At 49.3% G+C, this 19,985-nt stretch overlaps 3 protein-coding genes across 3 annotated transcripts in view; all 3 read right to left on the reverse strand.

Moving 5' to 3' along the window:
• Positions 1-6,623, reverse strand: part of LOC309564030 (uncharacterized protein) — a gene marked incomplete at both ends in the record, with an annotated part of 68,179 nt that extends 61,556 nt beyond the window's left edge. Inside the window, one exon of the mRNA XM_082268654.1 lies at positions 6,537-6,623. Within this exon, the coding sequence (XP_082124780.1) occupies positions 6,537-6,623 (87 nt within the window). The remainder of the gene's footprint in view (positions 1-6,536) is intronic.
• LOC309564458 (uncharacterized protein) overlaps positions 1-19,985 on the reverse strand; it is a 1,566,033-nt gene that overhangs the window by 1,155,157 nt on the left and 390,891 nt on the right. The gene's annotated exons all lie outside the window — the stretch shown is intronic.
• LOC309564031 (uncharacterized protein) overlaps positions 16,863-19,985 on the reverse strand; it is a gene marked incomplete at both ends in the record, with an annotated part of 95,296 nt that continues 92,173 nt past the window's right edge. Inside the window, 2 exons of the mRNA XM_082268655.1 lie at positions 16,863-17,254; positions 17,468-19,315. Of these exons, the coding sequence (XP_082124781.1) occupies positions 16,863-17,254; positions 17,468-19,315 (2,240 nt within the window). The remainder of the gene's footprint in view (positions 17,255-17,467; positions 19,316-19,985) is intronic.

The following is a 19,985-nucleotide window of genomic DNA, read 5'->3' on the forward strand; positions in this document are numbered from 1 at the left end:
ACCTAACTGGAGTTTTATTTTCTCCATCAGCTCACCCCCCGCAGTAATTGCCTTTTGTATCCTTTGACCCTTCCTCTTAGATTGTAAGCTCTAACGAGCATTGTAACTGTACTGTCTGCCGTCACATTGTGCAAACTGTTGGCACAATACAGGGGGCGTAACTACAGGGGTTGCAATTGCAACTGGGCCCCATGCTCCACCTGGACAGGAGGGGTGGTGGGGGCAGCATGTAGAGAAATCACTGTCCTCCTTTTTCCTCCTGTAGCTGCAGGAGGAAAATGGAGAAGATTGGTTCCTCTGTATGCTGCCCCCGCAACTCCTCCTATCCAGTTCATTTGTGTTCTGCTGTCTCTTGGCCTGTGTTCTCCCCTGCCCCCCACTGTGCTCCCTCCCCTCTCCTGCCAGCTGCTGCAGGGGATGTGTCACAATAGAGAACCAGGAAGGGGTCGGTAAATATGTAATTTACCAGCTCCTTCCTTTTCTGAATGGACAGAGTTATAGTCAGTGTATCACGTACCTGGTGCTAGAGGCCAATGGAGAGAGAGGGCTTCCCTTGCGGCTAAGTTCCAGACCCCCCTGAGGATGAGAACAGGAGAGGTCAGGCCCAAAGTAGCACGGGTCGCCTGCTGGATTGTGTGCAGGAGGATCCAGAGTACAGCTGGAGTGCTGGAGTGGAATCAGCAGACAGGTGGCGCCCGTGAGGTGTTTGCAGGACTTGGATAATGCTGAGACTGGAACGTGGTCGGGTGGATAGCCAAGATCAGGAGCCAGGTGGATATCAGAGCAAGCGTGGTCAGGTGGATAGCCGAGATCAGGAGCCAGGTGGATATCAGAGCAAGCGTGGTCAGGTGGATAGCCGAGGTCAAACACAGGAAGCAATCAGGAGACAGGTCAAGGACAAGCCGGGTTGGTAACAGGAGACAGGAACTGGAATATCACAGGGATAACACACTGGAGGAGCTGAAGATCAACCAGCAACTAAAATCACTGGCAGGTTTCCTTAAATAGGCCCAGGTAAATTGCTGGTAGTGCTGCTGGGTCCTAAATTCCTTCTCCTGCCAAAGTGCTGATAGCGCTGCTGGGTCCTAGAGCCCTTCTCCTGGTGTTTGTGCCCTGACAGTGCCCCCCCCTGACGGGCAGCCTCCGGATGCCTATTTGAGAAATTTTCTCTGGGTATTTGTCCTTAAACTCTTGGAGGAGTCTGGGGGCATGTACATTGGCTTTGGGTTCCCATGAGCTTTCTTCGGGTGGATACCCTTTCCATTTAATCAAGAATTGGGTTTGTCTCCCTCTCTTCCTGCAGTCCAGGATTGCTTCCACCTCGAATTCTGTGTCCTCACCAATCGTCACTGGCGGTGGAGGTGGCTCCACTCTCCCTGGAAATGGATCTGGAACAGTTGGTTTAAGCAAGGAGGTGTGAAAAACCGGATGGATCCTATATGAGTCAGGCAAAGATAGTTCGTAAGCCACTGGGTTAATTTCCCGTTTGATCTGAAAAGGCCCAATATACCTTGGCCCTAGCTTCCGTGAAGGGCAGGCCAATTTCAGGTTGGCAGTAGACAGCCACACTTTGTCCCCAACCTTGAAGGAAGGATTTCCCCTCCGTTTCCGATCAAAGTGTTTTTTGTAATCCACTTGGGCTTTCTGTATGGACTCCCGGAGGACCTGATAATTGTTTTGAATGAAAACAAGTCTGTCCTGCAAGGTAGGTACAGAAGTTTCAGGCATAATTTCAGGCAGGGCAGCAGGGTGGAATCCATAATTAGCCCAGAATGGGGACTGATTTGTAGCTGAATGGACAGAGTTATTATAGGCAAATTCCGCCAGCGGAAGCAGGGATGCCCAGTCATCTTGGGAAAAAGCTGAAAAGCATCGGAGGTATTGCTCGAGGGTTTGGTTAGTACGCTCCGTTTGCCCATTACTTTGGGGATGGTAGGCAGAAGATAAGCAGAGTTCCACTTCCAAGGCTTTACAAAGGGCTCTCCAAAACCTAGAGGTGAATTGCACCCCCCGATCCGAAACAATGTTCTTTGGTAGTCCATGAAGTCTTATGATCTCCTTGATAAACATGTGAGCGGTTTCCGCTGCAGAGGGAGTACCAATCATTGGTATGAAGTGGGCCATTTTTGATAATCGGTCTACCACAACAAGGATGGTCGTGAATCTTTCAGAGGGAGGAAGATCAACAATAAAATCCATAGAAATCATTTCCCAGGGGCGATTAGGGATAGGCAAGGGTCTTAATAACCCCCAGGCTTTGACTTTGTCACTTTTGCTACGTAGACATATGGTGCATGACTTGACGTAGGATCTACAGTCCCGACTGAGGTTAGGCCACCAAAAGGACCGCTGAATGAGCTCGTTAGTTTTACGGGCCCCAAAGTGCCCTGCAAGTCGGTGGTCGTGGAATGCCCTGAGAACCAGAGACCTAGCTTCTTGAGGTACAAAGATTTTGTCCTGGTGCCAAAGTAATCCACCCTGCCTCCTTAACGAGTCATGTTCGGATTCGGGGCACGATACAGAAGCTTGTTCAATGGATGCCTTTAGGTTAGGTTGAATCAGCAAAAAATTTTGGGCAGATAAGATAGTGCTTGGAGGAGCACATTCAGCAGATTCGGGGAACATCCTGGACAGGGCATCGGCTTTCCCATTTTTGGAACCTGGGCGGTATGTCAAGTGGAAATTAAATCTCGAAAAGAATAAGGCCCACCTGGCTTGTCGAGGTCTTAGGCGTTTTGCAGATCTTAAATATTCCAAATTTTTGTGATCTGTGAAGATCATAATTGGATGGTTAGCGCCCTCCAGGAGGTACCTCCATTCTTCGAGAGCGACTTTAATTGCCAGGAGTTCTCTGTCACCCACGTCATAGTTTTTTTCGGCCTGATTCAGCTTTCTGGAGCAATAGGCTACTGGGTGGAGCAGGGCCTTTGGGCCCTGACGCTGCGAGAGCACGGCTCCCGTAGCTACTTCGGATGCGTCCACCTCAAGGACAAAGGGAAGAGCTGGGTCAGGGTGTTGCAACACTGGAGCAGAGGTGAAGAGAGCCTTCAGTTTTTCGAAAGCCGCTTGAGAATCTTGGTTCCAGGAGAAGCGTGAGTGCAGGCGAGTGAGCTGGGTGATCGGGGCAATAATAGTTGAGAAATTCCGAATAAATTTCCTATAAAAATTAGCGAAGCCCACAAACCTCTGGACCCCTTTCTTGTCAGAAGGTGCAGGCCACTCCAAGATTGCTGATACCTTCTGAGGATCCATGGAAATCCCTTTTGTGGAGATTATGAGTCCTAAGAACTGGATAGATTGTTTCTCGAACTCACACTTTTCTGCTTTAGCATATAAGCCATGGGTTCTTAAGGTCTTTAACACTTTTCTGACGTGCTCTCGATGGAGTTCAAGCGAGGCTGAGAAAATTAGTATGTCGTCCAGATAGACGATTAAGAACAGGTCAAGGTATTCTCTGAAAATATCATTCACAAAATGTTGGAATGTGGCGGGGGCATTACATAGCCCGAAGGGCATCACAAGGTACTCAAAGTGACCAAAGCGTGTTCGGAAGGCGGTCTTCCACTCATCACCTTCCCTAATACGAACCAGGTTATAGGCCCCCCGCAAGTCCAACTTCGTGAAAACCTGGGCTGTTCGGAATCTTTGGAATAACTCCGGGACGAGAGGGAGTGGGTATCTGTTCTTGATAGTAATTTTATTAAGGTCCCTATAGTCAATGCATGGTCTGAGAGAACGATCCTTCTTCTCGACGAAGAAAATGCCAGCTCCAGCAGGTGACGATGAAGGGCGGATGAATCCTTTGGCAAGGTTTTCATCTATATATTGTCGGAGGGCCTCCAGCTCCACTTCGGATAACGGAAAGATGCGCCCAAAGGGGACTTCTGCTCCAGGTAGCAACTCAATTGGGCAGTCGTAGGACCGATGTGGGGGCAAGGCATCGGCACCTTTTTTGTCAAACACATCAAGGAAGTCAAGGTAGGCTGAAGGAACAGCATGACAGGGATCCGGTGTAGGTTGAACGGAGAGACACACTGAAGAGTTGACAGGCGTGGGGACGCCACAGTGTTGCTGACAATAGGAAGATGAGAAGATGATTTCTCCCTTGGGCCAGTCAATTTGCGGGTTGTGGGCCCGTAGCCAGGGTATCCCTAGGATGGCTGGGAAAATAGGAGACCTGATGACATCAAAGCGGAGGAATTCCCGATGGCCTGCTTCTGTTGTGGCAAGGACAGGGATAGTCTCCTGAGTGACTGGTCCAGAGCTAGGAGCAGTGCCATCTGCTAAATGTACATCAAGTCTTTGTTCCTTCAGTTTCAGGGGTATGCGCAAGTTCTTGGCTAGGTTGATATCCAGGAAGCAACTACAGGCTCCAGAGTCAATGATCGCCTGCAGCTTTACTTCCTTTCCATCCACCTGCAGAGAGATGGGGAGAATTAAATGAGTGGATATAGTCCCAGACAACTGAAGGTAAGAGGGGCGTGGAAGGCTGGACTTCCTTGGGCGAACAGGACAACTGCGAAGGAAGTGGCCCGAAGTCCCACAGTAGAGACACAAGTTATCCTGTCTTCTGCGTGCTCTCTCTTCAGGGGTTAAAGCAGGGCGGAGTAGGCCAGTTCGCATGGGTTCCCCATCGGACATATTCATGGACTGGGGAATAGAGGCTGGGAGTGTTGGTCCTGGGACCTTTGGCATTATCCATGTGGGTCGAAGGGTCTGAGTGCGTTCGGACCTTCGCTCCCGCAGCCGTCGGTCTAGTTGGATAGAGACTTGGATGAGACTTTCTAGTGAGGCGGGAGCCTCAATCCTAGCCAACTCGTCCTTGAGAGACTCAGATAAGCCTTGCCGGAACTGGTATTTTAGGGCGGCATCATTCCACCCAGTATCAGCTGACCACTTGCGAAATTTCACAATATAATCCTCCACAGGTCGTCTGCCTTGTACAAGAGCATGAAGGGCCGACTCTGCGGTGGCCGTCCGTTGTGGATCATCATATAAGGTAGCCATAGCTTCAAAGAAGGTGAAAACTGAATCCAGGACTGAGTTCTTTTGCTCAATGAGATTATGAGCCCAGGACTGTGGCTCATCAGATAAGAGTGAAATGATGAAACCCACCTTGACAGTCTCAAGAGAAAAAGTCCTTGGTTGCAGGGCAAAGTAAAGGTCACAAGCATTTTTGAAAGCTCTAAATTTCCGTCGGTCACCTGAAAAGCGATCGGGAGTGGGAACTCTGGGCTCCGGAGGGGGTAAACCCATAGCAGGTGCGGCTGTAGCAGAACAACTGAGAGGGTGAAGGCGTCCTTCCAGCTGAAAGTAGCCATCTTGTAAGCTCTGGACTGTTTGTGTAAGAACTGTAATCTGCTGACATAGGGCCTCTAATGCGGAAGCACCTCTCTCGGCCTCAGACATCTTGGCTGGTTGATACTATCACGTACCTGGTGCTAGAGGCCAATGGAGAGAGAGGGCTTCCCTTGCGGCTAAGTTCCAGACCCCCCTGAGGATGAGAACAGGAGAGGTCAGGCCCAAAGTAGCACGGGTCGCCTGCTGGATTGTGTGCAGGAGGATCCAGAGTACAGCTGGAGTGCTGGAGTGGAATCAGCAGACAGGTGGCGCCCGTGAGGTGTTTGCAGGACTTGGATAATGCTGAGACTGGAACGTGGTCGGGTGGATAGCCAAGATCAGGAGCCAGGTGGATATCAGAGCAAGCGTGGTCAGGTGGATAGCCGAGATCAGGAGCCAGGTGGATATCAGAGCAAGCGTGGTCAGGTGGATAGCCGAGGTCAAACACAGGAAGCAATCAGGAGACAGGTCAAGGACAAGCCGGGTTGGTAACAGGAGACAGGAACTGGAATATCACAGGGATAACACACTGGAGGAGCTGAAGATCAACCAGCAACTAAAATCACTGGCAGGTTTCCTTAAATAGGCCCAGGTAAATTGCTGGTAGTGCTGCTGGGTCCTAAATTCCTTCTCCTGCCAAAGTGCTGATAGCGCTGCTGGGTCCTAGAGCCCTTCTCCTGGTGTTTGTGCCCTGACACAGTGACATTGTAAAAAAATAAAATAAAATTATAAAAATACTAAATTTAAAGTATCAAAAAATAAAAACTACTGACACCAGTGGGTGAACTTCCAGATCACAACGGTCACACTTGCGACCAAGCCCTGGCATTCCACCACCGTGGGAAGGGCCCCAAGATGGCAGGAAAGGGGCCCACTGCAGAACTTGTGAAAGGGTCCTGCTACAAGACTGTAATAAAGGGCCCCGCAACGAGAGTAAAGGGCCCCAGGATCAGTGTGAAGAGCATCAGGCTTGAAGGGAAGGGCCCCGGCCAGGGGTCTGTGGGTCCTTCTTTGTTTCTTGCACCAGGGCCCTTCACCTCTGGCACAATATAAATTCTGTATAATAATAATAATAATAATAATATATGTGTGTATCATCATCTGCTGGAGATTAAAGAGGTCACAGTGACTATGGAGGAAGAGGACGGACATGACGGGGGGTTACTGGGTGAAAATAGAACATAAGATCTTATTACCTCCTTTGCTGCCACTTCCAGTGATGTCTCCTCGCTACTTCGTCCCGACTCACCTTTCACGCAGAACTTCAGATTTATAGCTGACATCACTTCCTGTCTGTAGCTGACATCACTTCCTGTCTTCCATAGAGACTTCCTGTCTGGGTAGATGTGAGATCACCACCTTATTGGAGCTCAGAGGAACTGCAGCCCCGAGAAACGTCTCGTAGTGTGAACACGGCCTTGTGCTGTGTGTGTATGTACTGTATATCCTTATAGATGGGTCATCTCCACTCCCACCAAGGGGGAGAGAAATATATTACTGTCTATTACAATAAGGTGACCAGATTTCTAAAATGAAATCTGGGGACATTTCTTTTTTTATTGGCAAATGGTAAACTATTTTATAAGCATATTTTGTTCTAATGATATATGCGGTGTATGTGGGATGTGTTTATGGAATGATTGTAAGATAAATACGTTATTTCTCACATTTCCTCCATGAGATAGAAAAAAAAAGATACTTCTTATAATTTTTCGGGATATGACTATAAAATGTTAGGAAGATTAGAGGAAAAACTTGGAGGGGGGATGGGGCAGCAGAATTCAAATCCAACCCGGGTAGGAGTGATGGTGTCACCCTCTCTGCAAAAGGTAAGAAATACTGCAGAACTGCAATGTGCAAATAGTGGTGAGACCCCCCGATATATATATATATATATAATTATAATAATAGAATATGCACATCAATTGTACATTGTATTATGATTATATATCGGGGGGTCTCACCACTATTTGCACATTACAGCTTTGCGATATTTATTCCGTTTTGCAGAGAGGGTGACACCATCACTCCTATATTCTAATACACGGGATGATTAGCATCTCTGTTATTATTATTGTATGTGGGGGGTTTCACCATTATTTGCAAATTGAAGCTCTGCAATTTCTCTGAATATTTGTGCAGAGGGGGTGACACCATCATTGCTATGTTGCAATACATTGGTGGATTTGCACTGGATATTCATGTATAGGTGTCACCATTGCACTTATAAGTCCATTTGTAGAATATTATAGATGAAGTGTAGGGCAGTGCTGCATTTTTGGCTTTTTATTGTTGCACGTTAGATGAGGGAACCAGCTAACAAGATTCTCTAATTGCTTTTCAGATTTTGCTACTTGCATTGTAGATGTTTTACTGGATTCCTTATGTCCTCTGTGTACTGGTAACCAGTGGCCCTGCATACTGGTGGTCAGTGTGCCCCCTGTATGCTGGAGGTCACTGTGCCCCTGGTCAGTGTACCCCCTGTATGCTGCTGGTCAGAGTTTCCCCTGTATGCTGGCGGTCAGTGTCCCCCCTGCATGCTGGAGGTCAGTGTGCCCCTTGAATGCTGGCGGTCAGTGTGCCCCTGTATTCTGGTGTCAGTGTACCCCTGTATGCTGGCGGTCAGTGTGCCCCCTGTATGCTGGCGGTCAGTGTGCCCCTGTATTCTGGTGTCAGTGTACCTCCTGTATGCTGGCGGTCAGTGTGCCCCTGTATGCTGACGGTCAGTGTGCCCCTGTATTCTGGTGTCAGTGTACCTCCTGTATGCTGGCGGTCAGTGTGCCCCTGTATGCTGGCGGTCAGTGCGCCCCCTGTATGCTGGCGGTCAGTGTTACCCCTGTATGCTGGCGGTCAGTGTTCCCCTGTATGCTGAAAGTCAGTGTGCCCCTGTATGTTGGAGGTCAGTGTGACCCTGTATGTTGGAGGTCAGTGTGCCCCCTGTATGCTGGCGGTCAGTGTGCCCCCTGTATGCTGGCGGTCAGAGTGCCCCTGTATGCTGGCGGTCAGTGTACCCCCTGTATGCTGGTGGTCAGAGTTCCCCCTGTATGCTGGTGGTCAGTGTTCCCCCTGTATGCTGGTGGTCAGTGTGTCCCTGAATGCTGGAGGTCAGTGTGCCCCCTCTATGCTGGCAGTCCGTGTACCTCCTATATGCTGGCGGTCAGTGTACCCCCTGTATAATGGAGCTCAGTGTGCCCACTGTATGTTGGTGGTCAGTGTACCCCCTGTATGCTGGAGGTCAGTGCGCCCCCTGTATGCTGGAGGTCAGTGTGCCCCCTGTATGCTGGAGGTCAGTGTACCCCCTGTATGCTGGAGGTCAGTGTGCCCCTGTATGCTGGTGGTCAGTGTGCTCTCTGTATGCTGGAGGTCAGTGTGCTCCCTGTATGCTGAAGGTCAGTGTACCCCCTGTATGCTGGTGGTCAGTGTTCCCCCTGTATGCTGGCGGTCAGTGTTCCCCTGTATGCTGGCGGTCAGTGTTCCCCCTGTATGCTGGCGGTCAGTGTTCCCCTGTATGCTGGAGGTCAGTGTGCCCCCTGTATGCTGGCGGTCAGTGTGCCCCCTGTATGCTGGCGGTCAGAGTGCCCCTGTATGCTAGCGGTCAGTGTGCCCCTCTATGCTGGCGGTCAGAGTGCCCCCTGTATGCTGGCGGTCAGTGTGCCCCTCTATGCTGGCGGTCAGTGTGCCCCTCTATGCTGACAGTCCGTGTACCTCCTGTATGCTGGTGGTCAGTGTGCCCCTTTATGCTGGTGGTCAGTGTGCCCCCTGTATGCGTGCGGTCAGTGTACCTCCTGTATGCTGGTGGTCAGTGTACCCCCTGTATGCTGGTGGTCAGTGTTCCCCCTGTATGTTGGAGGTCAGTGTACCCCTGTATGTTGGTGGTCAGTGTGCCCCTGTATGCTGGTGGTCAGTGTACCCCCTGTATGCTGGTGGTCAGTGTACCCCCTGTATGCTGGTGGTCAGTGTTCCCCCTGTATGCTGGTGGTCAGTGTACCCCCTGTATGCTGGTGGTCAGTGTACCCCCTGTATGATGGTGGTCAGTGTACCCCTGTATGCTGGAGGTCAGTGTGCTCCCTGTATGCTGGAGGTCAGTGTACCCCCTGTATGCTGGTGGTCAGTATACCCCCTGTATGATGGTGGTCAGTGTACCCCCTGTATGCTGGTGGTCAGTGTACCCCCTATATGATGGTGGTCAGTGTACCCCAGTATGCTGGAGGTCAGTGTGCCCCTGTATGCTGGCGGTCAGAGTGCCCCTGTATGCTGGCGGTCAGTGTACCCCCTGTATGCTGGTGGTCAGAGTTCCCCCTGTATGCTGGTGGTCAGTGTTCCCCCTGTATGCTGGTGGTCAGTGTGTCCCTGAATGCTGGAGGTCAGTGTGCCCCCTCTATGCTGGCAGTCTGTGTACCTCCTATATGATGACGGGCAGTGTGCCCCTGTATGCTGGCGGTCAGTGTACCCCCTGTATAATGGAGCTCAGTGTGCCCACTGTATGCTGGAGGTCAGTGCGCCCCCTGTATGCTGGAGGTCAGTGTGCCCCCTGTATGCTGGAGGTCAGTGTACCCCCTGTATGCTGGAGGTCAGTGTGCCCCCTGTATGCTGGTGGTCAGTGTGCTCTCTGTATGCTGGAGGTCAGTGTGCTCCCTGTATGCTGAAGGTCAGTGTACCCCCTGTATGCTGGTGGTCAGTGTTCCCCATGTATGCTGGCGGTCAGTGTTCCCCTGTATGCTGGCGGTCAGTGTTCCCCCTATATGCTGGCGGTCAGTGTTCCCCTGTATGCTGGAGGTCAGTGTGCCCCCTGTATGCTGGCGGTCAGTGTGCCCCCTGTATGCTGGCGGTCAGAGTGCCCCTGTATGCTAGCGGTCAGTGTGCCCCTCTATGCTGGCGGTCAGAGTGCCCACTGTATGCTGGTGGTCAGTGTGCCCCTCTATGCTGGTGGTCAGTGTGCCCCTCTATGCTGACAGTCCGTGTACCTCCTGTATGCTGGTGGTCAGTGTGCCCCTTTATGCTGGTGGTCAGTGTGCCCCCTGTATGCGTGCGGTCAGTGTACCTCCTGTATGCTGGTGGTCAGTGTACCCCCTGTATGCTGGTGGTCAGTGTTCCCCCTGTATGTTGGAGGTCAGTGTACCCCTGTATGTTGGTGGTCAGTGTGCCCCTGTATGCTGGTGGTCAGTGTACCCCCTGTATGCTGGTGGTCAGTGTACCCCCTGTATGCTGGTGGTCAGTGTTCCCCCTGTATGCTGGTGGTCAGTGTACCCCCTGTATGCTGGTGGTCAGTGTACCCCCTGTATGATGGTGGTCAGTGTACCCCTGTATGCTGGCGGTCAGTGTTACCCCTGTATGCTGGCGGTCAGTGTTCCCCTGTATGCTGAAAGTCAGTGTGCCCCTGTATGTTGGAGGTCAGTGTGACCCTGTATGTTGGAGGTCAGTGTGCCCCCTGTATGCTGGCGGTCAGTGTGCCCCCTGTATGCTGGCGGTCAGTGTGCCCCCTGTATGCTGGCGGTCAGTGTGCCCCCTGTATGCTGGCAGTCAGTGTGCCCCCTGTATGCTGGCGGTCAGTGTGCCCCCTGTATGCTGGCGGTCAGAGTGCCCCTGTATGCTGGCGGTCAGTGTACCCCCTGTATGCTGGTGGTCAGAGTTCCCCCTGTATGCTGGTGGTCAGTGTTCCCCCTGTATGCTGGTGGTCAGTGTGTCCCTGAATGCTGGAGGTCAGTGTGCCCCCTCTATGCTGGCAGTCCGTGTACCTCCTATATGATGACGGGCAGTGTGCCCCTGTATGCTGGCGGTCAGTGTACCCCCTGTATAATGGAGCTCAGTGTGCCCACTGTATGCTGGAGGTCAGTGCGCCCCCTGTATGCTGGAGGTCAGTGCGCCCCCTGTATGCTGGAGGTCAGTGTACCCCCTGTATGCTGGAGGTCAGGGTGCCCCCTGTATGCTGGTGGTCAGTGTGCTCTCTGTATGCTGGAGGTCAGTGTGCTCCCTGTATGCTGAAGGTCAGTGTACCCCCTGTATGCTGGTGGTCAGTGTTCCCCCTGTATGCTGGCGGTCAGTGTTCCCCCTGTATGCTGGCGGTCAGTGTTCCCCTGTATGCTGGAGGTCAGTGTGCCCCTTGTATGCTGGCGGTCAGTGTGCCCCCTGTATGCTGGCGGTCAGAGTGCCCCTGTATGCTAGCGGTCAGTGTGCCCCTCTATGCTGGCGGTCAGAGTGCCCCCTGTATGCTGGCGGTCAGTGTGCCCCTCTATGCTGGCGGTCAGTGTGCCCCTCTATGCAGACAGTCCGTGTACCTCCTGTATGCTGGTGGTCAGTGTGCCCCTTTATGCTGGTGGTCAGTGTGCCCCCTGTATGCGTGCGGTCAGTGTACCTCCTGTATGCTGGTGGTCAGTGTACCCCCTGTATGCTGGTGGTCAGTGGTCCCCCTGTATGTTGGAGGTCAGTGTACCCCTGTATGTTGGTGGTCTGTGTGCCCCTGTATGCTGGTGGTCAGTGTACCCCCTGTATGCTGGTGGTCAGTGTACCCCCTGTATGCTGGTGGTCAGTGTTCCCCCTGTATGCTGGTGGTCAGTGTACCCCCTGTATGCTGGTGGTCAGTGTACCCCCTGTATGATGGTGGTCAGTGTACCCCTGTATGCTGGAGGTCAGTGTGCTCCCTGTATGCTGGAGGTCAGTGTACCCCCTGTATGCTGGTGGTCAGTGTACCCCCTGTATGATGGTGGTCAGTGTACCCCCTGTATGCTGGTGGTCAGTGTACCCCCTATATGATGGTGGTCAGTGTACCCCAGTATGCTGGAGGTCAGTGTGCCCCTGTATGCTGGAGGTCAGTGTTCCCCCTGTATGCTGGAGGTCAGTGTGCCCCCTGTATGCTGGAGGTCAGTGTGCCCCCTGTATGCTGGAGGTCAGTGTGCCCCCTGTATGCTGGCAGTCAGTTTATCCCCTATATGCTGGCGGTCAGTGTGCCCCTGTATGCTGGAGGTCAGTGTTCCCCCTGTATGCTGGAGGTCAGTGTGCCCCCTGTATGCTGGAGGTCAGTGTGCCCCCTGTATGCTGGAGGTCAGTGTGCCCCCCTGTATGCTGGTGGTGAGTGTACCCCCCTGTATGCTAGCGGTCAGTGTGCCCCCTGTATGCTGGAGGTCAGTGTTCCCCTGTATACTGGTGGGATAAGGCTGCAGCGGCACAAGGGACTGTCGCAGTAAAAAATAAATCCATGATAAACAGACACGGTGCAAGGAAAAGAACATTATAACATATATAATTCCTACTCACCCTATGTAGTATTTTTTTTTTTTTTTAATTCACAATTTAAACTACGGCTGCTACATATATAGTTACATAGTAGGTGAGGTTGAATAAAGACAATAGTCCATCCAGTTTAACCTGTGTAGGTGTGTGTGGCTGTAATCATCTCACATAGCCCTGAATGTTCTGATCCTTGAGATGTAAGTCTAAGAGTCTTTTGAAAGCCACCATACTTCCCGCAGAAACCACCTCTTGTGGTAGAGAGTTCCACAATCTTGTAGCCCTAACAGTAAAGAACCTCCCACGTTGCCTGAGGTTAAAACGCTTCTCCTCTCATCGCATTGTATGCCCTCTTGTCCTCATGCAATCCCTTCGCATGAACAGCTTTTTTTCTAAGCTGAGATCCCCATTGAGATATTTATAAATTGCTATCATGTCCCCCCTCAGGCGTCTCTTCTCCAGGGAGAATAAATCGAGCGATTGCAGCCGCTCTTCATAGTTAAGATCCTCCAGTCCCCTAATCAGTTTAGTTGCCCTTCTCTGGACTCTCTCCAGCTCCAACACATCCCTCCTGAGGACTGGCGACCAGAACTGGACAGAATACTCCAGATGCGGTCGGACCAGAGTTTTATAAAGTGGAAGGATTATAGTCTTATCTCTGGAATACATCCCTTTCTTTATGCATGCTAATATTCTGCTGGCTTTGGCAGCTGCCGCTTGACATTGCATGCTGTTGCCTAATCTATCATCAACCAAGACTACCAGATCCTTCTCCATTTTTGATTCCCCCAAGGGTTCCCCTCCTAACGTGTATTGTGTTTTTATGTTTTTAGTCCCCAAGTGCAAAACCTTACACTTCTCCACGTTAAACCTCATTTGCCATGTCGTTGCCCGCTGGCCAATTTTGTGTCATCTGCAAAAACTGATAACGAACTACTGAGCCCCGACCTCAATGCTGTTTATGAATAAATTGAACAAGGTTGGTCCCAGGACTGAGCCCTGGGGCAACCTCGCTTACTACTGCTGAAGTCTCCTAAGCTGTCAAAAAAGACAGTGTAACAGTTGTTTGATTGCTGGTTGAGAAAAATCCGTAAGGGGTTAATTACTGCTAAAGGAATACTGACACTGCAGCTTCTCACATCAGAGCACCATCCCAGCAGGTGAATAATCAAACAGACCCTGCCATACAGATGTAGAGCCCTCCTAGGTAGGTGCTAGAATGAGTGGATATAGTTTTTGGTTTCTCTGCCTAACAGGGACACAGCTCATGCTGTCTTGATGTTTCACACTGATCCATTAGCCATGGAGTATATTGGACAGTGGGTGGAGTCCTGGCAGATGAGAGCATGGATGTCTGTAATGTTGTTGAAGTATTTTCTAATTTGTGTATGTTGTCTAGTATAAGGTGTTATTAAACGGACTATTTCTGTTTTTGGTTGTTTCAGGCCTCGGAACATAACTTCCGGTCTTTTGTGCTTATAAGTCCTATTATAAGCTTTTCGCAGTGCGCAGTGTAGTCCGCGAATAGCCTCTAATAAGCAATCTCTTTCTAAGGGAATCCGCCTACCGTTTAAAATCTTCGTAGTTTGTACAGATTCGATGCAATCTAAGATACTGGGAGTAGGGTATACTATGTACCGGGGGTTGGATGAAAGCTATTGCCATGTAAAACCGTGTTGCCGGCTGTCGGTTTTCTATAAAGTGTAGTTTCTATCCCGCCTTCTTCTTGTATAAGAATTTGTATGTCTAAGATCACACTATTACAGAAATATATTTTATCTTGTACCTAGGATCATCAGGACAGATACCTATATATATATACAACACATTTTGGTCCGATTTTTCCCCCTGTGTCCGCCCCAGGTTGGGTTAATTCGTTGGGAGTTGGAAGGAAGGCCGTGTGCTAGTAAGCCGTGTTTGTATTTATTATGATGTACATAAATACAGATTATGTTCTATGTGTATGAAACACTAATATCAAGTCTGTTAATTTTAAGAGAAGACTGTCTGTACATCTTCATAGTCCTGAAGAAGCCTTGGTTGAAACGCGTTGACCAGTGAACAGATGAAGATAGAGGAATATGATCCAAAGCAAACACAGTGACGTGCCTCCATCCCTAATGGTTAATGCAAACAGAAAACAGAGGTCATGGGACTTTAAATGAGGCAGGTCACCAACTAAGATATACAAAAATAGAATCTGAACGTAGTCATTTATTATACATACAGTAATTGATACAAATGTTGATATCAGTAACAAATATGATGCAGACATGTATACAAAAAAAGCTGACACAAAAAAATCCATATAGTAAGGAGATTGTTATAATAGTAATAAGATATATTCAGTAAAAAAGTACATGGCCATCACTAAATGTTCCATCTAAGTAAAGAGAGGAAATATCTATACCTACACGAACCTTATGATATATACCAACTTATCCTTATATATGTATGATGTACATGAGTGAAATTAGTAGGAGACATTGATCTCCTGTGTACGAGCTGAGCTCAGTTTGGGGCCAGTTTCCTCATTTTATTGAGATCTGGTTTTAGATAAATCAATAAATGTTATTTTAGGATAAATCCATGTAGTTGTTATCTGTCTCATGCTGTGCCCTTAAAGTCCACACATATGACAGTGGTTCCTTGTGAACATCTGTAGGTTCCCATTTCTCTGAACAGATAGGATGTTGGGACTCTCATGAAAAAAATGACGTGTGTGTTTTTATAAATATTTGCCACTTTTTTGGTGAATAGGTACAGGTACTATGGTCCCGATACTCATTCACATGGGGGGGGGCAGGATCTGGGGGCCCCCTTGGTAAAAGGGGCTTTCAGATTACGACAAGCCCCCTGATAATGGAGATAAGGTGCTTTGGGGTGGGGGGCAGAACTTCCCAAAAGCACCCACTCCCCCATGTTGAGTACATGTGGCCTGGTAGGTCAAGGAGCGGGGAGGCTCTCACTCGTCCCTCCCACTTTCCTGACCTGCCGGGATAAAGGGTCTGGTTTGGATTTTAGGGGAGAACCCATGCTGTTTTCTTTTTTTTTTTACATTTTGGCCCCCGAAGGGCCTGGTATGGACTGGGGGGGGGGGAAGGGGAGCACGCCATTTTTTTCTATTGACGGGCTTTCGGTTTTCCGTGAGAAAAGCTTTTTTTTCACGGAACACCAGCATTTTTTTCTTTCCATTTATCTGTCAGTGGGGAAGCCCGCTGACAGCTGATGAGTCATGGTTGGTAAGGATGCGGGCGGTCGGCTTCCTCGGCTTGCTGCTTAACAACCAGCTATTTCTTCACACAAAATTTGCATCGGTCGATCGTTTTTTTTGACTGATCCGATTTCGAATCGCTCCGAAAAGTTGGAATACGTTAGAAAACGAATAAAGGAAACAAATTTTAACAGATTTCAACTAAATTCATTACAATTTCATTTGGAGATTTGGATACATCGGAATCTAGGAATAACCAAAAATTTGTTGGAATTTGTATTCACACCGAAACGAATTTCACGTGTCTAACACTTAATGGCCACCCGCTAACAGCTGGGCTTCCAGCCAATGCAAATGGCCACCGATGGCAGGGCCCACTCTCCAGGCATGGATCCTCTACATATGTGTGCCATAACACCACCCCGCTGAGATCTGGGGACTCAATGACCACTCGGGACATCCTGGAAGACTTCTGGATACCAAAGGAAGCTCCTGACATCCCGCACAGCTGCCCATCACCAGACCCGCCCACCAATACTTCCAATAGATAGAAAAACTTCATACAAAAATGGTCCTATAAGTGAGGAGGACAAAAAAAAGGAACGCAGTCATTGGCTTATCCTGAACATTTATGGGGGTGGAGTCTTATGTATGGGGGAGGAATGAGGACGGAGCTGCTCAAACATATGCTGCCATGGACATCTGTCAGGAAAGCACATTATGGCCACTAGATGGAACTGACCATTATAGGAAATCCCAATTCGCCATGACTGGGGGAATGTGGGTCACATTTCATCAACACATTTATAAAAACCAGACCTGTAAGTGTTTGTGAAATCTTCCCGCACAAAATGTACTCAGCCAATGAAAGGTAAGGACTCCATTTTTATTTTTCTCCTGCTATAAATGGCCAACACGGGACAACACTTCATCCATGTCTTTGGTGATCTCTGATCTCCTTATGAAGTGTTTCTTACATGATGAAGATCAGCCATGTAGTATATCTGAGGTGTATATCAGGGTGTGTTTCTTCCCCACATGTCCACCAACATTCATATAGAAGACATTCCCCGCACTCAAGGCACTAATACACCTCCAGGGATGTGTGGGATCTCTGATGTCTGGAAAGATTGCACTTCTGTGTAAAACATTTCCCGCACTCAGGACAGGAATACGGCTTCTCACCAGTGTGCAATCTCTGATGTGTGGAAAGAGTGGACTTCTCTGAAAAACATTTCCCGCACTCAGGACAGGAATACGGCTTCTCACCAGTGTGCAATCTCTGATGTGTGGAAAGAGCGGACTTCTCTGAAAAACATTTCCCGCACTCAGGACAGGAATACGGCTTCTCACCAGTGTGCAATCTCTGATGTCTGGAAAGATTAGACTTATCTGAAAAAGATTTTCCGCACTCAGGACAGGAATACGGCTTCTCACCAGTGTGCCATTTCTGATGTGCGAAAAGATTGGACTGCGCTGAAAAACATTTCCCGCACTCAGGACAGGAATATGGCTTCTCCCCCGTGTGAGATCTCAGATGTGTGGAAAGAGCAAACTTCTGTGCAAAACATTTCCCGCACTCAGGACAGGAATACAGCATCTCACCAGTGTGCAATCTCTGATGAGTGGAAAGAGTGGACTTCCGTGAAAAACATTTCCCACACTCAGGACAGGAATACGGCTTCTCACCAGTGTGAGATTTCTGATGTTTGAAAAGATCGGACTTCGCTGAAAAACAGTTCCCGCACTCAGGACAGGAATACGGCTTCTCACCAGTGTGAGATCTCTGATGTCTGGAAAGATTAGACTTATCTGAAAAATATTTCCCGCACTCAGGACAGGAATACGGCTTCTCACCAGTGTGTGATCTCTGATGTGTGGAAAGAGCAGACTTACGTGAAAAACATTTCCCGCACTCAGGACAGGAATACGGCTTTGTGCCAGTGTGCGATCTCTTATGCACAGAAAGAGTGAATTTCCATGAAAAACATTTCCCACACTCAGGGCAGGAATACGGCTTCTCACCCGTGTGCAATCTCTGATGCTTGGAAAGATCAGATTTCTGTGAAAAACCTTTCCCGCACTCAGGGCAGGAATACGGCTTCTCGACTGTGTGAGATATCTGATGTTGGGAAAGTTTGGACTTTACTGAAAAACATTTCCCGCACTCAGGGCAGGAATACGGCTTCTCACCAGTGTGCGATCTCTGATGTTTGGAAAGAGCAGACTTATCTGAAAAACATTTCCCACACTCAGGGCAGGAATACGGCTTCTCACCAGTGTGCAATCTCTGATGTGTGGAAAGATAGAACTTCTCTGAAAAACATTTCCCGCACTCAGGACAGGAATATGGCTTCTCACCAGTGTGCGATCTCTGATGCTTGGAAAGATCACACTTCACTGAAAAACATTTCCTGCACTCAGGACAGGAATACGGCTTCTCACCAGTGTGCAATCTCTGATGTCTGGAAAGATTAGACTTATCTGAAAAATATTTCCCGCACTCAGGACAGGAATACGGCTTCTCACCAGTGTGTGATCTCTGATGTGTGGAAAGAGCAGACTTATGTGAAAAACATTTCCCGCACTCAGGACAGGAATACGGCTTTGTGCCAGTGTGCGATCTCTTATGCACAGAAAGAGTGAATTTCCGTGAAAAACATTTCCCACACTCAGGGCAGGAATACGGCTTCTCACCCGTGTGCAATCTCTGATGCTTGGAAAGATCAGATTTCTGTGAAAAACCTTTCCCGCACTCAGGGCAGGAATACGGCTTCTCGACTGTGTGAGATATCTGATGTTGGGAAAGTTTGGACTTTACTGAAAAACATTTCCCGCACTCAGGGCAGGAATACGGCTTCTCACCAGTGTGCGATCTCTGATGTTTGGAAAGAGCAGACCTATATGAAAAACATTTCCCACACTCAGGGCAGGAATACGGCTTCTCACCAGTGTGCGATCTCTGATGTGTGGAAAGATAGAACTTCTCTGAAAAACATTTCCCGCACTCAGGACAGGAATATGGCTTCTCACCAGTGTGCGATCTCTGATGCTTGGAAAGATCACACTTCACTGAAAAACATTTCTTGCACTCAGGACAGGAATATGGCTTCTCCCCCGTGTGAGATCTCCGATGTGTGAAAAGAGCGGACTTCTGTGCAAAACATTTCCCGCACTCAGGACAGGAATACGGCTTCTCACCAGTGTGCAATCTCTGATGTGTGAAAAGAGCGGACTTCTGTGCAAAACATTTCCCGCACTCAGGACAGGAATACGGCTTCTCACCAGTGTGCAATCTCTGATGTGTGAAAAGAGCGGACTTCTGTGCAAAACATTTCCCACACTCAGGACAGGAATACGGCTTCTCACCCGTGTGCAATCTCTGATGTTTGAAAAGCGAGAATTTCTCTGAAAAACTTTTTCCGCACTCAGGACAGGAATATGGCTTCTCACCAGTGTGAGATCTTTTATGCACATTAAGCTTGCATTTAAAACGGAAACACTTCCCGCACTCAGTACAGGAGAATCTCTTATCTGCTGTAAGGACGGCCCCGTCCCTCACAGTCTGAGGTTCCTCAGGATAAGAGGAATACGATGGTCCGGCACCGTCCCTCACAGTCTGAGGTTCCTCAGGATAAGAGGAATACGATGGTCCGGCACTGTCCCTCACAGTCTGAGGTTCCTCAGGATAAGAGGAATACGATGGTCCAGCACTGTCCCTCACAGTCTGAGGTTCCTCGGGATAAGAGGAATACGATGGTCTGGCACTGTCCCTCACAGTCTGAGGTTCCTCAGGATAAGAGGAATACGATGGTCCGGCACTGTCCCTCACAGTCTGAGGTTCCTCAGGATAAGAGGAATACGATGGTCCGGCACTGTCCCTCACAGTCTGAGGTTCCTCAGGATAAGAGGAATACGATGGTCCATCTACACTGTGTGGTGCCTGATGGACATTTGAGGTAGCCGGGTTTTCTCCTGGACTATACTGTGTGATGTCCTCATCTTCTACTTTACAGTCTGGAGACAAAGTGAGACAATCCTCTGAGGTTTTCCTCATCTCCCGTCCATCTACTAAAATAAAAATACAAAGATTATTACTAGACATCAGCAGATTGGTTCCCCAAAAACAGGACTCCGCCCACATCAGACAGCTTTGTCTCTGAGGATCTTACAATTCCCCCCTCAAGGTAACTAGTAAATGGGTCCT

This window comes from Pelophylax lessonae (assembly GCF_965119305.1).
Source record: "Pelophylax lessonae genome assembly, chromosome: 9".
NCBI classification, from domain to species: Eukaryota; Metazoa; Chordata; class Amphibia; order Anura; family Ranidae; genus Pelophylax; species Pelophylax lessonae.